At 42.4% G+C, this 26774-nt stretch overlaps 1 protein-coding gene across 2 annotated transcripts in view; it reads right to left on the reverse strand.

The window, feature by feature from the left end:
- ASTN1 (astrotactin 1) overlaps window positions 1–26774 on the reverse strand; it is a 636055-nt gene that overhangs the window by 184668 nt on the left and 424613 nt on the right. For both annotated transcript variants that reach the window (XM_085601605.1, XM_085601604.1), the window contains one exon: window positions 1387–1537. In XM_085601605.1, the coding sequence (XP_085457731.1) occupies window positions 1387–1537 (151 nt within the window). The remainder of the gene's footprint in view (window positions 1–1386; window positions 1538–26774) is intronic.

Here is a 26774-nt window from a genome sequence, read left to right on the forward strand (position 1 = left end):
TCTGTTACCCCCTGTTGCTATGCCATAGCAGTGGATTGCTGGATTTAGAATCCAGTCATTCATCCTAATGGCTCTCCACAAGAGCCATGCATAGCAATGTGTTAACATCACTAGCCAGACACAATAAACGTAGAGTGTCAGTTCTGCAACTTTGAGAGGCAGTGCCATGATGGCAGTGGCATTAGATGGTTCTTATTCAGTACGAGTAGGGGAACATTTCAGATAGATAGGTAAATATGACATTATAGAATACTAAGTGTATGGTACTAAATTGATTGATTGGTAGTTATACAAATGTAATAAGATGCTTATTTACCAGGCCTCTTAAGACAGCTTAGTAGAAACATGTGAACTATTTAATATAGTCATGAGACAAAGCGCTATGTTGCACTTTGTTTATGAGTTCAGTGTGTTCATACTTAAATTTTGTGTAGGCCCAACACACAAAAATTATGGGTGTTGGGCCATACATAATAATCAAATACAACAATAGAACCATATAACTTGTGCTGGTAGACTCATGATGAATACAAAGGAAAATTTGGTAACAGACAAGCTGACTTAATCTGCTGTATCACTGTTTGTTTTTGTAGGAAAGTAACAATAGCCAAGGTGATGGCTATTCCATACAGAAACACAATAAAACAGAAAAGGGTGATTGGTGGATTGCTTGCAAAAGTCTCAGCCACTGACAGTTCCTTGGGATACATTCCAGTCCATCATTTGTATGCGCGTGTACTGCTCCACATGGGGAATAACTTTGTGCAAATCAGTCTTGGCCCTGCTTCAATAGAAACAGTCTATCTCCAGCTGCCAAGTCACGTCCTCCTTTGAACTGGGAAGCCCAGACTGATTCCAGCCTTGAAGAGGCTCAGGGCTGTCATGTAGCTTGGATCAATGCCACATTAAGCATGGGAGCCTTGTCTGGGCATGCCTATTGCACTTAGGGCATCACATTAAAACACGAAAAGGCGATGGGTTGAACACTTGCAAAAGTCTCAGCTGCTGATAATTGCCCTGGCCCGCTGCAGTATATTGTTTTTATGCCCAGTGCGCTGCTCTAGACAGGGAAAAATCATATGCAAATCATCATTGGCCCTGCTCCAATAGGAACACTCCAGCTCAAACTACCAAATCAGGTAATCTCTGAATAGGAACACAAAAAACCCCAGACCAGTTTCAGCCTTTGTGAACCTCATTTGTGTGAATCAGTTGAATCCCTTGTCACAATGAGCATCGTACCCATGTCAGGGTACACTTATCGCACTTAATACGTAACATCAAAACCACAGATGGCGAAGGGGAAATGTCATTGGTATTTGCTGTAGTCACAATTACAGTCTGTGGAAAATGCTTATCAGGTAGCAGAACCAATTATTTACTTACCACACAACCAGTGGAGTCCAGCTTGCGATCAGAAATGCACCTAAAGTTTTTGCTGCATCCTCCGTTGTCCTTATTGCAATCCCGAACTGGTCCGAATGAGTCCAGAAGGACCTCTAAGTTGTCAAATGAGGAAGAAGTCATGAGTTCTTCTCTGCAAAAGAACAAAGGAGAGGTAAGTCCTGTGTTTACAAAGCCATTTGTAAAAATTAGATCACAGGGTGAAGATTCAGAGACAAGGCTGAAAAGAGCAAAATATTCTGTAACTAGTTTGTTGTCCTTACAACTAGAGGTAACTGCATTCACACTATAATGCACATGGCTTAAATTAGAAATAAATGCTTTTTAAACTAATCTGTGGGAAATGTATTGTTCTGGTCTGAAATCTCACATGGTTAAAGTGATCAATCCAGATGCCTGTGGGCGTAACTGATGGTTGACCGATTTAATTCAACATTATATTATACACACTATAAGACAGGCTACTTGCAGTATAACTTAAGTTGTTGCAAAATGTGCAAAAAGATTCAGGGTGCTGTAATTAAAGAAACTTTACATGTGAGTAACTCTCTATGTGTAAAGTTAGTCCTAAACTTTTGAGTAACTTCACTACTTTAGGCTATTTGCCACGTAGGAGTGTAAAGGCACTCAAAGTGTAGTTACATGTCCTCAACCCCTTAAACATTGGTGCATTCATTTAAAAGGTAAAACATGACAGTAAAGTTACTCCTAGTAGTGATTTTATGACCATATTTTACATTCTCCACAACTGGGGCAGACCTTCGCAATTGTGGCAGAGATCTCCCCATGGTAAAGTATGGGAAAATTAATGAAAGTTCATTAAAATGAATACAAAAATAATTGCAATTTATGTATGCTCAATTGTAAATAATTTTATACATGTTTTTCAAATGCAGATGATATTTAAACATGCACTGCACTATTAACTAAATTTAAATTATTTGTAAGACAAGTAAGTATATTAAAAGAAATTCGAATTGTTTTTAAAGATGTTTTTAAAAAGATAAACCCACCTAAAGTAAAACTGTTATTTTTGTGTATTAAAAAGTTACTAAACGTTATGTGCACCATTAATTCATTTAATTTATTTAAAAAATAGTGACATTTATTTTTAAATTGCAAAGTATCATTGAATTATTTTAAAATACTATCATATAATTTAGAATTTACATTTACTTTTTCAACATTAAAATTGATAGGTATTTTTTTAAATATAAATTAGTTCAATTCATTTTCTTATTTAAGATGGGGTTTTGTTTTAAATCCCTAACGCCATTATTTTTCTATGGGAGAATGTTGTACTACCTGTGAGTGGCCATAGATGGTGCTGGACGTACTCCATCTCTGAGCTTGAGTACATGTACGACATTTTGTGAAACTTTAGAAGTGCTGTTTGAGAACAGGCTTTTTCATTTGTGGGTGGGGGCATGTCCCTGCCTATACACCTACTTAACACAGTCGTAAATCAAACATGTCCCCTACCAAAACCCCTTCCCTTTATTTGTAAATATTTCCAATTTCCCAGCCTCTCACCCTATACCTCCCACATTTACTACCAAGACGTATATCTATGTGTGTGGTGTTTTCTGCAGCCAGAGTGAAGATTTCCACTCATAAGAGAAAGAAGAGGCAGTGACAACCAAACCTAGTTTTGTGAATACTATTTTGTAGGACGTGAGTTTGTGAATAGCCCTCCCCCCAGTGTTTAAGTGTTTAGAGTACTTTCAAAAGTTAGATTTTTAGTAATACACAGTCAGTCTGTACCTAGTGCAAGCCTTTTTTTGAAGGTTTCTACTAAAAGTGTTAATTCCAGATTTGGTAACAACTTTACATTACCTCTCAAAATGATTAAATTAACTCTTTGTCACCATGAAGCTTCAGATGAAATCAATTAAAGCCTATACTGGCTTCCAAGTAGGCTTTAGATTTGGTGATTATTCAATTGCATAAATTAATATTTCTTCTAGATAACAGGCTTCCTGGAGAGAAGGATTGTTTCTTCTTTAGCTCTCTGTCCCTCCTCTCACTTCAAAGTATAAGATACCCCCTCTTTCCCTTTTAGCCTGAAACAACTGAAGGCGCATTAGTTGTTGATGAATATTTGTTTCTTAATAAAAAGTGTGTAAATGGTGCTAAAGTTAAAAAAAGCTTTGGACTGTCCTTCCCAAATGATCCTTTCAATCCTTCGGTCAGTGAAAGTAGCTCACACATTCTTATACATACTCTTACTTATTTCTGTGCATGTATTTCTCTTCCTGCAAAATCAGACACACAGAGCATACATTTTGAGTCGAATCACTGCAGTTTTCGCTTTTTTAACCGTTAGTCTGACATGAACACCAATCTGTGATGGCTGTGATGGGTTAAATTTACACTAAGGTGTTCGGATCTCAACACACTAAGCCAAATCAAGACCTCATGTTTCAATTGGTAAAATAGACAAGAATTATAGTTGCCTTGTCATGATGAAAAGATCCTGTCAAACTAATTAGAAAGGGGGATTGTATAAATAAACCTGGCATCAACACCAATGGGTGTTTGCACTCAGGAAGCTATGCAAGCATGTAATTGTGCATGTATAATGACAAAGTGTGAACCTAGCTGTGAAGTGACAGAGAGCTGTTCAAAGTAATAATGTTGCTTAATGATTTCCCTAATGTGAAACAATAATTTTGGAAGGTGCTACATACATCTCGACAGATAAATGTTGATTGTCTAGCTCAGTGGGTTGAGTGTCCGCAGCAGGTATCAGTGTTTAATGAGAGTGTGAAGAAGAATTTTTATTTTGAGGTTGGCACATGAGATATTCCATCAAAATGTGGCTGTCATCATGACCACCATATTACAAGTGCCATTAGCCATAGTGCACATGTAATATGATGGAAGAAATATCTTCCATGTAACGCACTCGCAATATTACGTAAGAGATATCTTCCACGTAACTCACTTGTAATATGACGGAAGAGATATCTGCCACGTAACACACTTGTAAAATGACAGAAGAGATATATGCCAGGTAATGCACTTGTAATATGACGGAAGAGATATCTGCCACGTAACGCATTTGTAATATGACAGCAGAGATCTCTGCCGCATAATGCACTTTTAATATGACAGAAGAGATACCTGCCACGTTTGTGTCGGGGTATCATGTCTGCCAAACTCTAAAGAAGGTTGTATATCTGTGATCCCGGTGATGGGCTCCATTGTAAGCGTCATCACCACCTCCCACTTCACACGGAAAGTAATTAACTTGGGAGAGATCCTTAATGCTGATTTTTTTTCTTGCACTTTCCAAGTCTATGGAGAGGGGGGTGGTCAAGGGCATCAACTTGTAGATCTCTACACTCTCATCTCTGAAGAATCCTTTTACTCCTTGGTCTGGACCACATGGTGGCACTGATAAGAGCCTATATAATGGCACGATTAGACTATTGCAGCATCTTGGACACTGGACTCCCCAAAAATCTGATTGCCAGGATTCAAGGCCTTAGCAAAAAAAATTAAACTCTTGAAATTCTGCCAGCTATTATTGTTGGTTTCAAAAAAAGGTTCAGGAGTGCTGGTGCAAAACTCTGCATAACATTTTCCCCACAGGAGACCTGGGACCAGAAAATATCTCAGAAGTAATATTTTTTCCTCTAACTGGTCTTCTAGAGGTATTTTGTGTGACTTTTGAGTGCGAGAAATACCCTTGCCAAGGCCTGGCTTTTGGCATGGGCGAGCTGGGTTTAGGTCCAGGGCGCAGATCTTAACAGGGGTGCGGGAAACTGTGTGCATTAAGGTTATGCAAATAGCAGCGGCCCTTCCACCTGCCTCCTGTGATTCCATTTAAAGTGGATTTAATGCTGTATTAACATTTTTTTAACACCCCATCAGCACTCTTCCTTTCCCTCCCTTCCCCCTCACCCCTTCAGACACACATCAACCAACTCCTCACCACAGGGATGGAGCTAAGCTGTGGGTGTTTCAGGGGGTGCTGTGGGAGGTCTGGAGATGTTTGTGTTCAGAGGCCAGTCACTGCTCAGCCAGGTAATGACCAGTAAACACAAAAGGGGCTCCCTACTGCCTTGCTGTATTCACTACCAGCAGCAAGGGTGCCATATTTATTTCTGCCCGGGTCCCTAACCTAACTAAGGTTGACTCTGGTCCTTGCATTCAATTGTCAGGTGAGATACGAGCAAGTGAATTTCGTGAAATTTCACATAAGTGTGCATCCTTTTCACCTTATTTAGTGACAAATGACTAATGTCATACCCTCAATCCAAAACCAGACTGACTGAACCTGAAGAACACATTTTCCTTGAAGGCGTTTTATTTCCCCCCAGTGGATAGTAGGATTAGGTCCACTGTGGTGACTGACCTTTGAGACATTATCTAGGCAGTGAACTCCACTCCGTTTGTGGAGTTTGCGTTGGAGTAGAGTTTATCCTCGTTCGTGTTTGCCAATGTTAAGTTGGCGAGCGTGAGCGAAGAAAATCCAATCCTAGACCACCTCCCAGCAAAGATTACTCAATGCGGGCGGGCGTGGATTGTCGCGACCGCTCACGTTGAGAAACCTGCTGCTTGCATTGAGGAAGCTGCCGCTCGAGTGGCAGAGAGAAGCAGCGCCCTCATGCGCTGCACATGGTGCAGTTTGCTCTGATTTTCTAGCACGGGACAAAAACCCATTGCTAAAAATCAGTGCAAAGGGTGCAACCTAACGCACTCCACGACTTGCGGAACTCAATGTAGCGCAGCAGAGTTTTTTGGTGTGCGGAACTCTGCGAACTCCACCCAAGCCTAACATTAACCCCTCACACCCCATTACACAGGTAACAGGACCTCGCACTCAGCTTCTGTACACCTAATTACCCAAATAGCATTCAGTCACATCAACAGGGAGGCATCACGACCCTGAGAGTTCAATGTCCTATAAGTGGAATTCAGTGAATCCAGATCAGAGGTCAGAGTCAAACGACATCCATTTCAAGAAGGGAATAAAATGGAGTTCTATCTCCCTTTTAACTGATTTTTTAGGTCAAGCCTAGCGCAGCGTGCATGCGCTGCAATATGGGAGGCTTCTTGTGAGCGCTCAAAACTTCTCTGTGTGGGTCTGACTCCTCCCACACATTGGATTGGCCTTTGCGTGTGTCTTTCAATAATGAAAGCACGCAAATGGCCAAAGGTGGGTGCATGTCCCACTTCTTCTTCAAATGTTCACTTCCACAGCGTTTTGCTCCCGGGAGCGAGCAGCTGCACGCAGGGTGCAGCTGCATTCCTCGTCGCGTCGAGGATCAGTTTTCTAATTAAACACAGCGAGGTCGCTTTTATCTTTAGCGGCAGCGCTTGTTGTTTTCTGTGGGCTTGTTTCCTTTAGCACGGCACCAAGCGTGCTTTCTCTTTCATTATTATGTTCCTTAAGCTTACTGCCGCTTTTTGATGTGTTACATTGTTTGTTTGGTTTGTAATACATAAAACGCTTTCTTCAATTCAAATGTGTGAGCGCAACCGTCTATTTACTAATGTAAATGTTATTCTCATTAGCAGCTCTCCCAGGCAAGCATCATAAAGCTATAAATTACAAAAACGCCCATCCTTGACTCCTCCACAAAAAGGTAAACTCGGCTCTGCGGCGACATATGGTAAACATGAGAATAGGGGGTCTTCTTGGCCAGGCACCTTTGTTGCAAGCACCCAAGATGCTATTTTCTGAGGTCGTTGCTTATGGAAATCACGCACCAATTCCTTGGGGAGAGCTATTTGAAATCACATTTATTGCACATCATAGGGTCGTATAGTCACCAGCGTGAACCCTGAGCTCATAAAATGGCGTCCTCCCTCCTCAAGACTCTCCCCCATGCACACAGCACGCCAGAGCAGCCGCAGCTATCACCTGGCACACCTTTTCACAGCTGAAAGCCATCACATAGGTCATGGTGGGTGAGGCTAGGTGGAACCCAGCGAGAACAGTCTTGGCACAGTCTTTTTGGAGACTGCAGATTTTTTGTGAACAGATGTGAACTGCGTGGTATGAGACATCAACTGCCCCTCCACTGATGCCAGTCACACGTTGACCATTTCGCAGCATTGTTGCCCCTCTTCTATTAACGGTGCCCCTTGGACATGAGGACTTGGGGGGCACGGTGTGCCAATGGTTAAATCTCAGACTGGCAAGCGTCATACATAGTGCCAATTGAATATGGTAAACCTGAGGGCTCGAAACATGGTATCTTGATAAGAGCGCTTCACACAAGGCTCTGACTTGATCTATCTGGCTGCTGTCCAGCACCATCCATCACTAAACAATACACAGGTTTGTTCTACTCGAGCCGGCCACTATCCAACGCGACTTACCCGCAAACAATGCAAACCACAGCCAAGCACGTTGACAGCAGACTGCTATGACACCGGGAACACTTCTAGGCCTTATTCTAGGGCATGGAGAATGGATGAGCGTGCTTGTGGCCCCAGAGCAGGTTTCAGATCAGATGGAGGGAGGCGGAGGGGCCCTGTGGAGGCAGGTTCAATTGGGAACCCCACAAAGTTAGGCTTTAACTTGTTTTTTGTTTATTTTTACCTTCCTACTGTGTTAGTTCGTGTTGTTTGTATCTATTTTTATACCGTATCCAGGAATGGGGGGGGGGGGTAATTCTCGATTGTGACGATTGACCCAGAGAAGGGCGTGGATCGGCTTCAGCTTATTTTTTTTAATACTTGTGGCTGCTATTAAGGTACTTTAGTCATAGATAATGTTATTCAAATTATTAAATAGTACATTGAAATAAAAAAAGAACAAGGCCTGTCTACAGGGGTGATCAGACCCCTTCGAGCACGACGGGTGGCGTCTGTCCTCTCAATAGCGGGAAGGAGAGCCCCCTTAAGTAAACAGGGGCCCCGCCATGCGCTTCCACGGCTGGGTGATTCATATCAGACGTGAAGGCGCTATTTGCAAGCTAGTATCAGTTTTCAGACAAGGATACCCGCTGGATGTCTGGGCCCTCTGCCCCATTAAATCCGAGGCGGGTAGGTTGCCCTGCCTCGTAGATGCTTGTAAATCAGGGTGTTTATCTGAATTTCACAATCTCCCACCCCTGCCCTTTCCAGGGGCTGCTTCTGTGCATGTCTGGGGCTTGGCCCTACCCAAGCCCAGACTACACCGACAAACATCATGCAATAAAATTTGCAAAAGAAAAACAGTGTCAGTTATTGCAGTAAATATATAAGAACACATTGCTCTACAACATACCACAAAAACATTGCTAATACCTCTCGCTAAACACTTATAACGTCCCAAAGGCAAGATCTATTGGCTATGCCAATGCTTGTCTATTCCTACTGTACCGGGGAAAATTGGGACTGCCATCCGCGATTGGTTTATAACTTCGCCCTTTCTCCACTCTCTCTCTCTGATGTTATTACAGAGCTCTGAAGTAACAGAAAGGCGAATTGCAGCACTATACAAAATTAGTTAACAGATAATTAACGGGAGCGCTACATGCACCGGCGCTGTATCCTCCTCAGAAGAAGGGCGGGTTCAAAAGATGAACAGATGTTTGTGGATCTTTGAGGAGCCTTACGGCTAGAGCGGTCGACGTCGAAGCTGGGAACCAGACTCGAGTCTCGGCAACGACGCTCAACCTCCTGTGATTCTGAGCTAATCACTTAAGGGCATATTATCAAGCATGGAGTTAAAAGTATCACCGCTTTAGCGGCAGAAAACTGCCGCTAAAGCGGCGATAATGGGCTTGATAATATGCCCTTGAGAATTCCAATAGAAGCCCATGTTGACACTAAAACATGGGCTTCTATTGGAATTCTCAAGAGCATATTATCAAACCCATTATCGCCGCTTTAGGTCAGTTTTCTGCCTCTAAAGCGGCGCTTAGAGGGTCAGGGGGAGGGTACTAATACCTCCCCCTGCCTTTCTGGCGCCCTCTTTGCGCCAGACACGCAGTGTTGCCTATAATGGCACTAATGAACATGCCCTTGTGTAACAAAACTGGGGGCATATTTACAAGCAGGCGATAAAAAATAATCGCCGCTTTTGCGGCCGTTTTCGGCCGAAAGCGACGATAATTTTATCGCCTAATTAGCAAGACCACGCTAACGCGTGAAACCTTGCTTTAGCGTTAGGATTCCTAATGCACAGCTTTGCATCTCTAAAGAGATGCAAAGTGGGCGTTCCCGACCTAACATGACAGGAGAAATGTCGCTAAGCGGCATTTCTCCTATCATCAAGCCCCACGCTATGAAGCATAGCGTCAGGAAAAGTAGCGATAACCCATGTTATCACTACTTTCCTTACGCCTGCTTCAGGACTGACTTAGCCATGATATCCTATGGAAGATGGATATCATGGCTAAGTTTGCGAGTCCCTATCAGCAAGCTAACACCACATTGCGTGAGATTATCGCTGGGTTTCCAGCGATAATCTCACGTTAGGCAGTTAGCGTGAGGATTTTTATCGCTGAGGAGATAAGCGTTGCTAATAGCACGCTATCTCAGCGATAAAAATCCACGTTACCCGGCGATAATTATCCTCACGCTAAGAGCGCTGAGCGATAATTATCGCCAGGTGTTGCTGATATGCCCCCTGGTGCCATGTAAAGCGCTCTGATACCCGCTATCTTCGAATCTAGGGGCATATTATCAAGAACCGGCGTTAAAATTATCGCCGCTTTAGCGGCAGGAAACTGCCGCTAAATCGGCGATAATGGGCTTGATAATATGCCCTTGTGAATTCCAATAGAAGCCCATGTTCTGATGTGAACATGGGCTTCTATTGGAAATCCCAAGGGCATATTATCAAGCCCATTATCGCCGCTTTTGCGGCAGTTTCTTGCAATAATTTTAACGATGTTCTTGATAATATGCCCCCTAGTTCGTGCTATATAGAATTCTTAAAAAAAAAAAATCTGAAATTGGCCTGTGCACAGAAGTACGTTTTAAACATTTTCACAAAAGGATTTACTTGGGAAAACCGCTACACACATTCAACTCTAACAGATCATTTACACCCTGCTCCAAATCAAGGCCCAAAAACTTATCTTTTTTTCAGTAGCCTTTTTAACTACGTTCCCACTCAATGTGTGGGCCTAATTTGCAATCTGCGGCGAAAAAATTAGCATAAACTGCTGCTCATGTAAAGCGCTCCAACACCTTCGGGCCGAGATGGCGCTAAATAAAACTGCAAAAGATCAAAAAGGTGTCCATTTTGTGCTCGCCCTTGCCGTCAACTAGAGGTGAGAAATAGAAGCAGGCTTGATTTGCACCCATCTCTAAATTCGTGCTAAAGATGCGGTGCAAATACCGCGCTTGCGTTCGTTTTACCGCTAGCACCAGAGCCGCAACGAGGCCCTAAATCTTGGAGGCGCAGTGTTTTTTTTTTTTTTACTAGACTGCTAAGTTAAGTATTTTTGCAGTGCACACACTAGTGTCATTATAAGCACATATTTCACGAGATTAATGCACACCATTAAAGGAAAGTAGCATTAAGAAATAATGGAGGGTGGGACGAGCGGAAGAAAAATACATGCTCTCTGATACGGAATGGGTGCCGGGGTTTATTTTTAGGCCCACGAGATGCATCCTCCCAGCAGCTGCTCATTAAATCCGGGATACAGGGCCTGTCACTAAGGTGTCAGCTTTATAACTGCCGATAGAGAAGGCGTTTGTTACAGGTAATATCAATCCATATCAAGACAGCTAGGCCCTTGAGGCCTGGCTGAAGGGTGCTGCCATGAATGTCATTTCCTCCCTTAGTGAGGCGCTGGAGGAAGGGGGGGACACTGCTATATACAATTAATTTTAAAAGCTCGAACACTTGTCTAAATGTGAATGGGGAGGGTGACAGAGGATGGAATCTAATTAACATAGGAAACAGACTACTTTGGAAATGGAAAAAAGAATGTCTGCGCTCCGAACGCGGCCCATCAATTTAAAACAAAGAGAACATTTGAAACACTGATTGGTTTTTTTTTCATATCGAATGAACAGGCTGCCTTTCGGTCGGCCTAGGCCATTTTGAGGCACAGGCTGTAAAATGAAATAAGGTTCATGATAAAGTGGAAAATCATCGGCAATAGTGGAATGGCCGGTAATTTGGTCATTTGGGTCACCAAAAAGGTGGCTGAGGTAATTACCTCCAAAAGCAGAGTTTGTTTTTAAAACACAGAAATCTAATAATCCTGAAACCTTGGGAGTTTTCACCCAAAGTGTTGGGGTCATTTACAGTAGCGTAGCTAGGGTGGGGGGAGGAGGGGGCAAACGGAGGAGAGCAAGTTGTATCTGTCGACCACCACCCTCCCTTCCCTGACAAGTCGTCTGTCGACTACCACCCCCTACCCCTGTTACAACTCGAATGTCGTCCGCCACCCCCCTGATCTTACCTGCACCACGTGGCAAACTTAGGGGCCACCCCGGTTGGCAGTAGGTCTAACTACACCACTGGCCATTTAAATTTTTTTTTCCATTTGGGATCATTTCCTGGTGGTCCTGGACAGGGGCATCACTACATCTGGTGCTGCAGGTACAGTGGCACCAGAGTTAGAACCCTCCCGGGCCCATTGAACCGAGAAAAAGGGTGTATTTTACTACCGCAAAAACAACAGTTGATGGACAGAAATCAGAACAATGTCATACATTCACTTCAGTACAGAGATCTGGGCCTAAATCCATTGTTTTTTTTGCTCACCATGCCGTTCCAGTTTGAACCCAGCCATATGCAAATCACTCTTGACCCTGAGCCTCAAGAGAACAGTCCAGCCCAATGTTCCATGGCCATCCAGCAAAGATGCACAGCCAAAAACGCAGACTGCAATGCATCGAGTGACAAAGGCATTGCCGGGTCACTGCAGGATTCTTCTAGTTTCACCAAGACCCTCCAGAGTCTCTTGATTTCTTCGATTGCAACCCCATGGTTGATACACCGTTGACAAGCCTGATCTCATGTTTTGTTCTTTTAACATTAGACCAAACACAACCCCTTATTCAAGGGTGTAAAAGGTCCCACTAAGGCTTGGATCAGTGCTCAGCTAAGTTGTTACTCTTGCATCCTACTTGCAAGCACAGACAAACTCCTCTCCTGACATGATCAATCTGCCTCAGCGAACCAGGTGGAGAGCGGGCCTTTCGATTAGGTAACAAAGCAGCAGGCTTTCCTTGACAAATGTGTGACTACAGGGGCATGCAAAGGCCTCCTCCCATGTGGCTACCTATTATGGCGACGGAAGGGGGAGTAATAACTCACCTTGCATGCAAGAAAGTGCTGTATGCGTTTTGAGTAAATAGATTGTGAATCTGGGGCAGGGTGTATTATATTAGTATTATTATTATTACAGGATTTATATAGCGCGCTGCTACCCAAAGAGGGTCTCCAGGTGCAGGACAGAGGCAGCAGATAGAAGCCGCGACGGGCAGCTCAAAACACCACGTAACAGAAACAAACATGGGAGCTCAAAAAGCCATGTTTCAGATTCTTACGAAAGGTAAGCAGGGAGTAACAGTTCCTAAGAGCAACCAATAGAGAATTCCAGAATTTCGGGCCCAGGTAGGAAAACGAGTGACCCTTCATATGAGCAAGATGTAACCTGGGCGTTGTGAACATTGAAAGGTTAGATGATCTCAGCTGCCGGGTAGGGACATAGGGTTTCACTAGATCTTGAATGTATAAGGGGGCCAGACCATGTCTGGCCCGGAACATATAGCACAAAGCCTTGAATTCGATACGCTCAGTTTGGTATGCTTATTAACCCTAAGCCAGTGCAATTTGTGAAGCAGCGGAGACGCTAAAACAAGTCTAGGCAGCCGGACAAGAAGGCGAGCTGCTGCATTCTGAATAATCTACAGACGACGGATCGAGGATTTGTCTGTGCCCTGCGTGTATGTGATATTCTGATGAAAGCCCTGGACCCAAGTGGCCTTAGTATGGGGGCTGAAACATGTCGACAAACAATTAGGGGAGGACAGCCTGCCAACCTGCCTGCTGGACTCAAGCATGCACAACTCTATGCGATATACAACCGCTCAAACAATTTTTTCATAGACATTTAAATAATATTCATACAAAAACTCTTATTTCTTTGAGTATTCTATTTGTAGAACAAAGAATGTCAATTATAGCAATAAATGCTGCTCATTCAGTGTATATAGTTACATGTCACATAACAAATTCAATTCTTAAATGATCCCTTGACAACACAACATTTTGCTAATCACAGATGATTTGAGCCCAATGCATTTCGCGACTAAAGTGTCCCTTCTTCAGGGGCATCACTGGAAAACAAAAGGTAACCAAACATAATCATAATATGTACACGTCTGCAGATCATTAATTACTATTCCCCATGTGGAAAGTGAATCTGAAAAATACATCATACCAATGACATGTTTGAAACCGAAAAGTACCATCCTTGTGAAAAAAGTGGAACCAACTTAAAACATACAGGGTAACTGAAATAATAAAAGAGAGAAAAAAGGACAGTAACAGGAATAAACAAGAGTGTCTAATTGCTGAAAATGCCTGTACTCACTCCATGCAAATCTCCTAACTAGATACAACAATAGAAATATGGACTGCCGAGTTCACGCGGTGAGAAAATTAAAATATGTTAACACAGTGTAAACTACACTTATCGCACCGAAAAGAATGATTGAAAGTTCAAAACTTCATACCTTCTGATGTAACTAGTAGATCTCACGGTGATTTCTCTGGTAATAACGGTCTAGAATTTAAAAGGATTTGCACTGTGAATCAGCAATCCTATGTGACTACCACGCAAAGAGGATCAACATCCCTAAGATCTCTTACCCGCTAAGCTCCTCCTTTTCACAACACGGTATTCCTAAAACGTAGAAGGAACACCCGTGAGTGACACACATTCTGAATAAAACAAAACACAGACAAATCCTTCACCGCACTTTACAAAAAGCTCCGCTTACCGATCTCTGCCTTAATTTCACGCTACACCAATATCACCGCGTTCGATAACGGAACTCAACCACACGCCAGTTGTCAGAACGAGATACGATCAAAGGACAAAGGACATCGCTATGTCACTCTCTCTGCCGCCCAACTTTTTAAATCAAAAAACAAGATCACGTCATGGACGATAACCCCTACATCCTTCTCGTCAACGAAACTTCACAAAAAACACTGACAACCATAAATGAATTGCTCCGTTCTACGCCGTCTTTCTACAACCAACAAACCAATCCAAAACTCTAGGTATATTGATCATAGACAACGGTTAAGAGATCGAGCACCTCATGAAGACTAACGTGTCGGCCATTTTGAAATTGTCAAATAATGCAATTACCACTACTCCATAGTGGTGAATCTAAGCAAAAACTATTACAGCATTGAACCTCAATTCACTATGTGACGAAAAAAAATAATAAATAGAATAATAAAATAATAGGAAAGACAAAAGGTTGAATAAACAGAAGGTGAAATAAATGAAAATACATGATATTAATGTCATGGGTCTAATGCATCAAGTACATGCATGGTTATGCACTAGACAATCACTCATTCTCCAAGCTGACTCTTTATATCATAGAAAACAGCTCATTTCAAATTCTCATTAAGCCCTCCTGGTTTAAGTGTGCCTAGGCGTTTCATCCAGAAAGTCTCACTTTGTAATAGGCGTTTATTCATGTCCAAACCTGAAGTTTCCAATACTCTTTCAACGACCTGGAATTTGATCTGAGCTATTGAATTGTGATTTTCAATCCAATGCGTCGCTAAGCAAGAGGTAGTACTCTTGTTACGTATTCTGCTTTTGTGTTCTGATATACGAACCTTCAGTTTCCTTTCTGTCTTCCCTATATACAACATACCGCACGGGCACTTGATTGCGTAAATAACATTATCAGTATTGCAATCACCTTTGTATGAAAGTTTCACACTTTCGCCTGTGTGTGGATGTGAAATCATGTTGCCTGTCATTACATTATTGCAATGTATGCAATTTAAACATTTACGCATTCTAACATGATCTTGTTTATGGGCAACTCTTTTCATGGCAAGATGCTCTTTGATATTCCTGGTTCGGGTATAAGCAAATAAAGGTTTTGATGCAAAAATACCTCGAAAATAGGGCTTTTGCTGTAAAAGCTCCCATCTTTTGCAAATGATGTTACGTATTGTTTGAGAATTAGTTGTGAACTTGGAAACAAAAACAAGTCGATCTGCTTCTGTTTTTTGTTTTTTCTTGAGTAAATCTCTTCTATCTTATTCTAATGCTTTCGTTGCTTGAAACTCCAGTAATTCTCTGGGATAACTGCGATTTGTACATTTCGTTTTAAAATCCTGAATAGTCATGTAACATTGCGTATCTTCTGAAACTAGACGCTTGATTCTCAGGAACTGTGAGTACGGAAGATTCTTTAGCAGCGTTGGTGGATGAAAGCTTTGGTAAAGCAACATGCTATTTCTATCTGTAGGTTTTTGGTACAAGCTGGTGTTAATGCCTTATTCACTAATACCAACCTAGACATCAAGGAATGAAATCCTTGTTTTATTCATTGTGTAAGTGAATTGAATCCTAGGGTTCAGTGAGTTCTGTTGAATGATGTTCTCTTTAAGTTTAGCTTCTGCGCCAGTCCAAATTATAAACATGTCATCTATATACCTACAGAAGAAGCGCAAGTGATCCGTCCAGTCTGACTGTTGAAATATATACTCTTCCTCAAATTTAGCCATAAACGTATTGGCATACGATGGAGCTCCTGCAAACCCCATTGAAGTTCCATTAAGTTGTAAATAAAAGTAATTTGCCCATACGAAATAGCTGTGGTGGAGACAAAAATGTGTTAGTTCAAGCAAGAATATCGTATTTATTCCAATTGAGTCTTGTCGAAGTAGGGACCATTCAATAGCCTCAAGACCTTCTGAATGTACGATGGAGGTATATAAGGCAACAACATCTGTCGTGCACAATATGCACTCATCCGTGGATGACAGCTTTAAATTTTCTAATTTCGTGATGAAGTCAGAAGTGTCCTGTATGTAAGTATGCCAAGATTGCACTAAAGATTGCAGAAAAAAATCAATGAATCTGCCGTAAGGTTCAAATAATGACCCACATCCCGACACAATAGGTCGGAATGGTGGGTCAAATACATTTTTGTGGACTTTTGGTAAAATATACAGTTTAGGTTTGCGTGGAAACTGTGTGATCAAATATTTGGCAGTGTTCTCATTAATCCACTCCATATCTAAAGCTTTATCAATGATTTCTTTTAACAACCTGGAGATCTCCAATGTCGGATCTTTGTCCAAAAGCATGTATGTGTTGGTGTCTCTGACATGTTCGCCGACTTTCCTTTCATAAAAATTGGTGCCCATCAAAACAAGCGCCCCTCCTTTATCTGCCTTTTGGAAAGTGATTTCTTGCCTTTTTGCCATTTGTGCTAGAATACTTTTCTCTGCTCGGCTAAAATTATTAGAGGAAGTTCTCTTCCTCCTATAATTCAATTTTTTTAGATCTTTATTCACTAATAATTTAAACAGATCCAAAGTCTTGTGAGACACTGGGGCTTCGAAAGTGCTTCTGGATTTGAACTCACTCCTGTGTTCTTCTGCATGGTCTTGCGGAGGAATGATGTTGTAAAAAAAAATCCTTAGTCTAAGTATCCTCATGAATTTATATAATGCAATATCATTTTCAAATGAGGTACCTAAATAAGTGGGGACAAACGAAATCCCTTTTTTTAAGATAGCAATTTCCTTTGATGACAGTGTATGAGAAGATATATTGATTATGAGGGTTTGGTTTGGCTCCTCAGGCCTTTCTTCGGCTTGTCCTTTACCTTGTCCTTGTTCCTTTCTTTTTCCTCGCCTTGTTTTTTGCTTTCTTTTCCTGTGCTCACATCTGGCGGTTGATCCGAATCCAGTACCTGGGACAAAAAAGAAACCTGTTGTCCTGAAGACCCTACTTTTTCCATGGTTCCTTCACTTGTAATCAGTTGTGTGCGTTTCACTGGAATTCTAGCCGTGTCCGTATCTCTGTTGGTTACAATACTTTCTTCTGAGGATGTGTTCGGCCTCCGCGTGAATCGACGCTGAGCGTACACCGCTGCCCAGGTATATGTCTCATTTAACTTATAATCTATCGTGTCACGTTTGAATTTGCGCAACTTTGTTTCTCAGAGTTCTTTTCCGTATTCATCTAATTTGGTGTTCAAATCGTCTAAAACCTGTTTCCACTCATCCTCCGGCATTCTGTTTGACAAATCTGCTCGAATGCTTACAATTTTCTCATTCAATTCTTCTATGGTTTTAGCCAGTTCTTCCACTATAAGGAGTATTAAATCCAATGAACACTTATTAAGAATTTGATACCACTTCTCCATGAATTGAGGGTTGTGTTGTAAACAATATAACATGGGCTTGATTGTCAACCGCAAACCTCGTGGAATCCGTTTAACCTTATGATATTGTATTAAGGTTGAGGCATGGAGTCTTTGATTGAGTTCTCGTCTGGTGATAAATTTGAGTTCTTTTAGTTGGTGACTGTGATCCGCTATGTGCATTTAATGTACTGACTTCTTGAATAAGTCCATAGATTTCAGTCGCTTGCTCTGAAGTGCAAGCTCTGGTTGTGGCTCTATTATCAGTAATAGTAGTTATAGATTCAAAAGACATCTTTATCTCTGGGTGCAACAGTCCATGTAAAGGTATGGGAAACTAATATACAGAATGTGGACTATGCATACCTTGTGATTAATAATTCAAATATCAACTATGAAATTGATCAGTGTGCTATGCTTGATGGTGTGTGCCAATTCACACCTAATGAAACATATAAGGGGGGCCAGCCTGCCAACCTGCCCCCCTTATAGGATTCATTAGGTGTGAATTGGCACACACCATCAGGCATAGCACACTGATCAATTTCATAGTTGATATTTGAATTATTAATCAAAAGGTGTGCATAGTCCACATTCTGTATATTAGAAAAACAATTAGGGTCAGAGGACCATATAATCCTTACCCCAGATTTTGCGATTTTTTAACTATACCCAAACAAACATTAATAAAGAGAAACCAAGGCTGGTTTGAGGGAGTTTGATCTTTATAGGTACCCGGCAACAAAAAATATCGCAAGTGCTCACTGAAATATGGTCAAGCCCATTCAGGTTTTTAGGGACCAGAATGAGACCCGATGACGAAGCATGCCTCTACTAGAGTGGCTGAGGGTGTAACAAATGAAAAGGAATCTTTTACTTTCCTCTGATACTGACAGGATACTGTTATAAGGAAAGCCTTAGTTTCAGGCAGGGGATACCCATTTGTATTTTTTCTGGTTACCATTGTGATGAAACATGCAGTGGTGCTTAGCCTGTTAAACTTTTCTACACCCAAGAATCCTTCAAAATTCCCTATGTTCTCCAAGCTCATTTATCCCTATCAGTTATTGGACTGATTCCAAAATGTAATAAGATCCTGGACTTCTGGTCTTCCTTTAGGCTGGGTTTAGACCTGTCTGGGGTATTTAATGAGTACTTGTTTCCATTTCAGATGCCTTCCTACTCGTCGATTCACTAAAATGCCAAGTAGAGTAAAAGAGACATCAACTAAGCTAGAGTGGCTGAGGGTGTAACAAATGAAAAGGAATCATTTCCTTTCCTCTGATACTGACAGGATACTGTTATAAGGAAAGCCTTAGTTTCAGGCAGGGGATACCCATTTGTATTTTTTCTGGTTACCATTGTGATGAAACATGCAGTGGTGCTTAGCCTGTTAAACTTTTCTACACCCAAGAATCCTTCAAAATTCCCTATGTTCTCCAAGCTCATTTATCCCTATCAGTTATTGGACTGATTCCAAAATGTAATAAGATCCTGGACTTCTGGTCTTCCTTTAGGCTGGGTTTAGACCTGTCTGGGGTATTTAATGAGTACTTGTTTCCATTTCAGATGCCTTCCTACTCGTCGATTCACTAAAATGCCAAGTAGAGTAAAAGAGACATCAACTAAGCTTTTGTTTTCAACAACACAGGTGAGATCTTTTATCCACACTTTAGGCCTCTCTGCAGCCTTGTACTTGATAAAGAGCATGAGAGAAAAGCTAAGGAAGAAGAAACTATTGAAAAACATGGCTCCTGGAACCATGTTTACAACATGTTCCTGCTTCTGTGTTCATGATACCCACGACTGGGATTAGCAAGGATAGTACGAGCAGTGGCAGCCGGCTTACCCTAAATTGACGTCGCCCGATCATTATATGTCAAAGTATTGCGCTTTTTAGATTGACCTGTAATAGTATCATATGCTTGACATCAATTGCCACCAAAACTTCAAGATACGTATTTACAGATATAGATCCACTATTCTTAGCTCCACATCTAATTACCTTGATGTTGTGTTGTAGTAGAAATCATTACTAATAATATTGCAGGTTTATATTTAAACCACAATATGAAGCACAACATCCCATAGAAGCTTTATGGGAAACAATGGACTTATGGGATGTATCAATCCTGAAAATGTTGGACCTGTCAGCAGAGGCAGACTCGGCCAACCACAATTTCTTATTGACATGTTTCCACCAAGTGGGGTTCCATGACTTATCCTGAACTGGATGGGATTTTTTCCATTTGGAGTACAGCCAGGTCAGTCAGTTGCTGCTCTTCATATTTCAGGCAAGGTGCAGTGATATTGTGAGTGGGGACCTAACGGCTCCATCCTGTAAATAGGTTTAATGCATAAGTCTACTTATAAGAAATTGGGTTATTGGTTGACTGAGGTGTGAGCCCTGGTCAAGCAGTATCCACAATTCTTGTCAGGGTGAGGCACAAGCAAACCCTAACTAAACCTGCACTCAACTCCCTGGTAGCTTGGCACAGAGCAGTTAGTATTAACTTAGAGGCAATGAGTAAAGCATTTGTTCAACACTTCAAACTGTAATACAGTGAAAACACCACACAAAAAGGATCCCACACCAAGAGAGAAAAAATAGAGTATTTTTATTACACAGATGAAGATCAAAACAGCATAAATCCAATCAGTAGAACCGGAGATATGCAATTTTAAAGATTTCAGTGAAAATAGCACCAAAAAGCACAATGTGGCAACTGTAGATATCTGTTCATGATGGAGAGGGAGAAAGTCACAAATTCAGGATGACTGCGATGGAGCGCAGGCCGGCCACAGGGACCCAGTTATGCCCGCTGAACAAAGTACCTTAAATCCTGGCTTGAGGAGCATTGTGAGGTCCTGCATCCTTGTTGAGGATCCCATCAATGAGGGCTTATGATGCGAGGTCTGGCATCAAGGATGCGTTGCGCAGTCAGGGCAATGCTTTGGTTCTGTGGAGCTGCGAGGTTGCGATGCGGAGTCTGATGTAGAGGCTGCTGACGATGAGGGATCCGAGGGCATGTGCCAATGATCCACCGTGCAGTGGCAGCTCTGAAGTGGTTGTGGGCTGTGGCGGCGATGCAGGTCTTTGCGACTGGTCCAATCTATGTGGCGATGCGTTGGTTCTGCTCTGGGTTGCACCACACAGCAGATGAGATGCATCGGTTCCACTGGATCCACACAGGCTGGCAGAGTACCTTAAGCCCACTTCCCAAGGGTCCAGGACTGAGGTGGCACCACTTGGAAGGGAGCTGGAAGAATCCAAGTGCAGGTGCAAGTTTGTTTCAGAGCCTTTTGTGTCCCTGAGGCTTCGGATCATGGGGCCAGCCAACTAGCCCTTGGAGTCACTCTGGGATTCTGGGTACAAGAGATGCAGGTCCAGTCCTTCTCATTCAGGCATGAGGGCAGCAGGTCAGCACAGCAGGGCAGCAGTCCTTCAGAGCAGCAGTCCAGCAGAGTGGCAGTGCTTTTAGCAGCACAGCAGTCCTTCTTCCTGGCAGAGTATCCACAGGCCCAGAAGTGTACTAAAGTGGTGGTGTCTGAGGTTCAGCATTTATACCCAGTTGTGCCTTTGAAGTGGGGAAAAGTTTCTAGAGGCATGCCTTTCTAATGCACATGTGCCCTGTCTTCCTGGCACTGGCTCCAGTTTGCAAGCAGGGGGTTTGCAAGCCTTTCTGTGGAGGCAAGAAGTAGCCTATTCAAGTGTAATTGGGGCTGTGCCCAGCTCCTCCCTCTTATCCTGCCAGTGAAGGCACATCCAAACACAACTAACATCTTTATTGGGTGGCTGTCTACGAGGAATACACAAAGCCCAACTGTTCACTACACCCAGTCATGTGACCCAGAGACAGCTTACAGCATAGGTACTGGCAAAAATGTTCCCAAGCTCCAAAATGTTTTGTCTGTGGTGTGACAGAGGGCCACTTTGATGCCAACAGGGTTGTGGCTTAGAGGGGGACGACAACTGGACTGTAAGGCAGGTGTAGGATAAGTGAAGCATGTACATCTAGGGGCTGAATTGCACATCTAGGGGCTGAATTGCACAATGTGAAACCAGAAAACCTGGGTTCAATCACTGCTTCCCTACTAGACCAAACAGTATGATTCTAGGCAATTGCTTTATTTCACTTTCCCTCCTTTTTCTTCGTTATCACATACAAGAGGACCTTGAAATAAATGACTTCAGGATGTGCGCTATATGAAACATTCTCATGTGTATGATTTAATAAACTATAATGTTGTCAATGCATAACAACAACCCAGGCCATCCAAAGAGTGCACATAACAAGTGACTTGTCTCTTGGTTCACTATTGCGATTGTTGTTAGTTTGGGTAGAAGGAACCATGAATGTTTCTTAAATTCATGTTTGAAAAATATACACTTTAAAAAAAGCACTTGTCAATGCACTGATATGATTTGATGTACTGAAACGGCTCTGTATATGAATGAAATACACTTTTTGAATTTGGAAGATACTTTATAATATTTTCATACCTTTGTTGCAAGATGTCTTTAAATGAAAGTGTTTCTAAAGTTAACTGGTGCAGGAAACCTTAGTTACTTCCTTTCTAATACTCCAATTAGACGGAAAGCAAATGTTTGCCTGTTTATTTAACATAATTTTAATGTTAGGGCTGTTTCTAGTAAACAGCAGCTCAGTGCTGCTGTTGACGAAGGGTCCTCATCTAAAGGTCAGCAGGGCCGCATGCGGCCCCTGGGCCGTACTTTGAATCTCAGTGGTCTACAGGCACCAAATGGCTAAGGCAGGAAAATGCCAACTTTCTAAAAGTGGCTTTTTCAAAATTGTAATTAAAATTTTTACTTCACCATAAGTTAGGATTATTCATTACAATTCCAAATACACCAACCATGAACTGGCTACCTATTCGCATTGGGAAATTATAGCTTAATAAATGTAATACAGCAACTCCAATGTTATCTTATGGGAGAAGTAGGCCTAGCAGTAGTGAAAAACGAATTTAAGCGTTTTTCGCTACTAGGACATGTCAAGCTTAATGGTCCAAGTCCTACTTTTTGAATACAATGCACCCTGCCCTCTGTGCTTTCCAGGGCCTACCCTAGTGGTGACTAATATGTATTAAAGAGGAAGGTTTGGGCCTGTCAAAAGGTCTGTTTTGCAAGGCCAAAATGGCAGTTTAAAACTGCACACACACAGTCTGTAATGGCAGGCCTCAGACATGTTTAAAGTGCTACTTAAGTGGGAGGCACAACACCCCAGTGTGCATGCCCACTAGTGGAATTTAATTTACAGGCCCTCGGCCCAGGCAGTGCCACATTTCTGGTGATTTACAAGTTATCAAATATGGCAATTGAGTACAAGCCAATCTTGCTATGTTTTAAGGCGAGAGCACAAGCACTTTAGCACTCAGTGGTAAACTTTGCTGAGTTCTAAAGCCAGCAAAAACAAAGTCAGCAAAACAGGAGGGTGGAAGGCAAAAGTTAGGGGGAAAACAATGCCATGGATGCCAGGTCTAACACTACTATATAGCTGATCTGTGTGTCCACAATATCACCTCCAAAAAATCCCGCTTTTGCCTCATACATAATCAGAGGAAGGTAGTGAGGAGGATCCATAAGGAAAGCAAATTAGGCAAATCAAGATGGAGGGGAGAGTAGTCCAACCCAGGAATGTACCCGAGTCGGCCTATGCAAACAAGGAGACAGATGAGAAGGCTGGTCTGGGAACAACAGTCTAACTCCAGATGAACAAGAGGTATGAGCATGCAGAGTCTGGGGTAACCTTACAAGGTTACACACAGGATCCCTGGGGAACTTCCCATTTCAAAATTCACTTTCGGTATGATACTAGTGCACAGTGGCAGATTGGGAAACTCACCCACACAGTATGTACCACAATCTGATTGGGTCACCCGGTTTGATGTTCTATAGCCACACAATTAACATCTGGGTCCTGTTTGGATTAACTACTACACTCTGTGGTAGTGTGTGGCCATCAAAGGCTGGTAATGTGCTAACTAGTGTCATTTGAATTGACACCAAGGGTCTTAGGGCTGGATGTACAGAGATTATTTGCAGTTGCTAACCCTGCGCCTTGCAAAATCATGGGGTTTCCATGTGCAAAAGGGCATTTTACAATGAACTAAAGCTCTTTTAAGAGTCTAAATAGCTTTTCCAGAGTCCTTTCTGAATCGGAAATAGGATCAGGTGTGAAAGTATTGTCCCTCTCCTATTTAATAGGTGCAAAGGTATGTGTCAATGGTTATGACTATAGTTGCAGTCACAAACCACTGATCAGTTACCCATACTAGACTTCGGGTGGTAACTGATTTATCCAGGAGACCTGTCCTTTTCCTTTGGGAATTATGCCATTGGCTCAGTGGGAGCAGGTAGTAGTTCATAGGACCACTACCTGCTCCTCTGATGTCTTACCAAATTGCATGTATATTGTTTTTTATCGCAGGCTATCTCTGGAATGTATCGCCCTGGTAGCGCGTTATTAACAACGCGTTTCTCCAGGGCGATAAAAATTCCAGAGATAGCGAGGTTATCTCCGTTTTGCAGGGAACATCGCTAGTTTTCCAGCGATGTTCCCTGCAAAACGGCGATAACCTTGCTGATACGACCCTGTGGACGTATCAGCATAATCCACCCCCTATGTAAAGCATAGGTAAGTCTGGATTTTAGCAGACGTTAGATTTTGGCGAAAATGGCTGTTTTCGCCAAAATCTAACGTCTGCTAAAATCCTGTGGAATGCCTTGTAAATATCGCAATGTGAACATCAGCGATATTTGCAAGGTAATCCATCCGGGGAACGCCCAGTGACGCCCACTTTGCATCTCATTAGAGATGCAAAGGGAGGTGTTGGGAAAAAGGGTGCTAAGATGCGATTATGCATGTTAGCACCCTCTTGTAAATAGGGCGATATTTTTATCTCTGCATTTTTGGCTTTTTAAGCCAAAAAAGCAGAGATAAAGCTCTTGTAAATATGCCCCATAATTTTTATTATACAGGTCGCTTTGCGACCTCTTGAGAATGGACAATTTGCACTGCTACCTATTTGTACATTGGTTGCATCCGAACTGCATACCGATTTGCAACCTAGCCAATGTGCAAATTGCATTTCCTGGATTGAGGATGGGTGTTTGCAAGTAGGATCCTAGGGGCATATCTACAAGGCGCCGATATAAAATTATCGCCGTTTTTGCGGCCGTTTTCGGCCGAAAAGCGGCGATAATTTTATTGCTATATTAGCAAGGTCACGCTATCGCGTGAAACCTTGCCTTAGCGCCTGAATTCCTAACGCCCATCTTTGCATCTCTAATGAGATGCGAAGTTGGCGTTCATCCCCAGGATAATGGTAGAAATGTCGCTAAGCGACATTTCTCCTATTATCAAGCCTCACGCAAAGCAGCATAGCGACAAGAAAAGTAGCGATAACCTCTGTTATCGCTACTTTCCTTACGCCTGCTTTGAAACTGACTTAGCCATGATATCCTACGGAAGGTGGATATCATGGCTAAGTATGTGAGGCCCTATCAGCAAGCTATCGCCAAACTTCGTGGGATTATCGCTGGGTTTCCAGCGATAATCTCACGTTTGGCATTTAGCGCTAGGATTTTTATCGCTTTTGAGATGAGCGTTGCTAATAGCACGCTATCTCAGCGATAAAAATCCACGCTAGCCAGCGATAATTATCCTAGCGCTAAGTGCGCTTAGCGATAATTATCGCCGGTTGTTGCTGATATGCCCCAGCGTCCTTCGTCAAGTCACTCATCACTGCCTCATCACTGCCTGCGGGTCATTGGCCAACCTTGCTTCAGGTTTAGAACTTGGGTCTTATTCTTGATGCTGGCTGGAGGCCTTAATTTACTCCATGGTGAAGACTTGCTTTTTTCATAATCATGTCTTGAAATAAGGTTTTCCTTTTTTCCTACTTTTAGAACAAATCCCTTTTATTCTGCGCGCAGTGACTTCCAAGCTGCAGTTATGGGAACTTTTTTTTTGATCATAAATTTCCAGTGTGACAGCTGAATCATTGAATGTCAGTTGAGGAACATATTAATTGCAAGAATCCCTGTACTGCTCATCTTTCTCTGCACACACTTATCTGTTCTTTCCTGATCTCAAAGTTCCAAGGTGTGCTCCATCTCCTGATTGAGATCTGCTATCTCTATACAGGCCTTGGGGGCATATCAACAAGGGCTTTATCTCTGCTTTTTTGGCTTTAAAAGCCAAAAAAGCAGAGATAAAACTAGCACCCTATCAACAACAGGGTGCTAACACGCAAATTTGCATGTTAGCACCCTTTTACTTTACGCTTCCCCTTGCATCTCTAATGAGATGCAAAGGGGGCGTTCCAGAGTAAAATAATAGGAGAAATGTCGCTAAGCGACATTTCTCCTATTATCAAGAATGTCGCTAACTCTGTTAGAGACAAAAAAAGCAGCGCTAACCGCGGTTAACGCTGCTTTTTTACGTCTGCTAATTTTCAGACTTAGCCATGATATCCTATGGAAGGAGGATATCATGGCTAAGTTTGCCTGTCCCTATCAACAAGGTAACGTGTGATTATCGCTGGGTTTCCAGCGATAATCTCACGTTAGCCTGTTAGCGTGTAGATTTTTATCGCTATTGAGATAAGCGTTGTTAATAGCACGCTATCTCAGCGATAAAAATTCACGCTAGCCGGCGATAATTATCCTCACGCTAAGAGCGCTGAGCGATAATTATCACCAGGTGTTGCCCATAGGGGCATATCAACAACAACCGGCGATAATTATCGCTCAGCGCTCTTAGCGTGAGGATAATTATCGCCGGCTAGCGTGAATTTTTATCGCTGAGATAGCGTGCTATTAACAACGCTTATCTCAATAGCGATAAAAATCTACACGCTAACAGGCTAACGTGAGATTATCGCTGGAAACCCAGCGATAATCACACGTTACCTTGTTGATAGGGACAGGCAAACTTAGCCATGATATCCTCCTTCCATAGGATATCATGGCTAAGTCTGAAAATTAGCAGACGTAAAAAAGCAGCGTT

This window comes from Triturus cristatus, chromosome 4_2, assembly GCF_964204655.1.
Source record: "Triturus cristatus chromosome 4_2, aTriCri1.1, whole genome shotgun sequence".
Taxonomy (NCBI): Eukaryota; Metazoa; Chordata; class Amphibia; order Caudata; family Salamandridae; genus Triturus; species Triturus cristatus.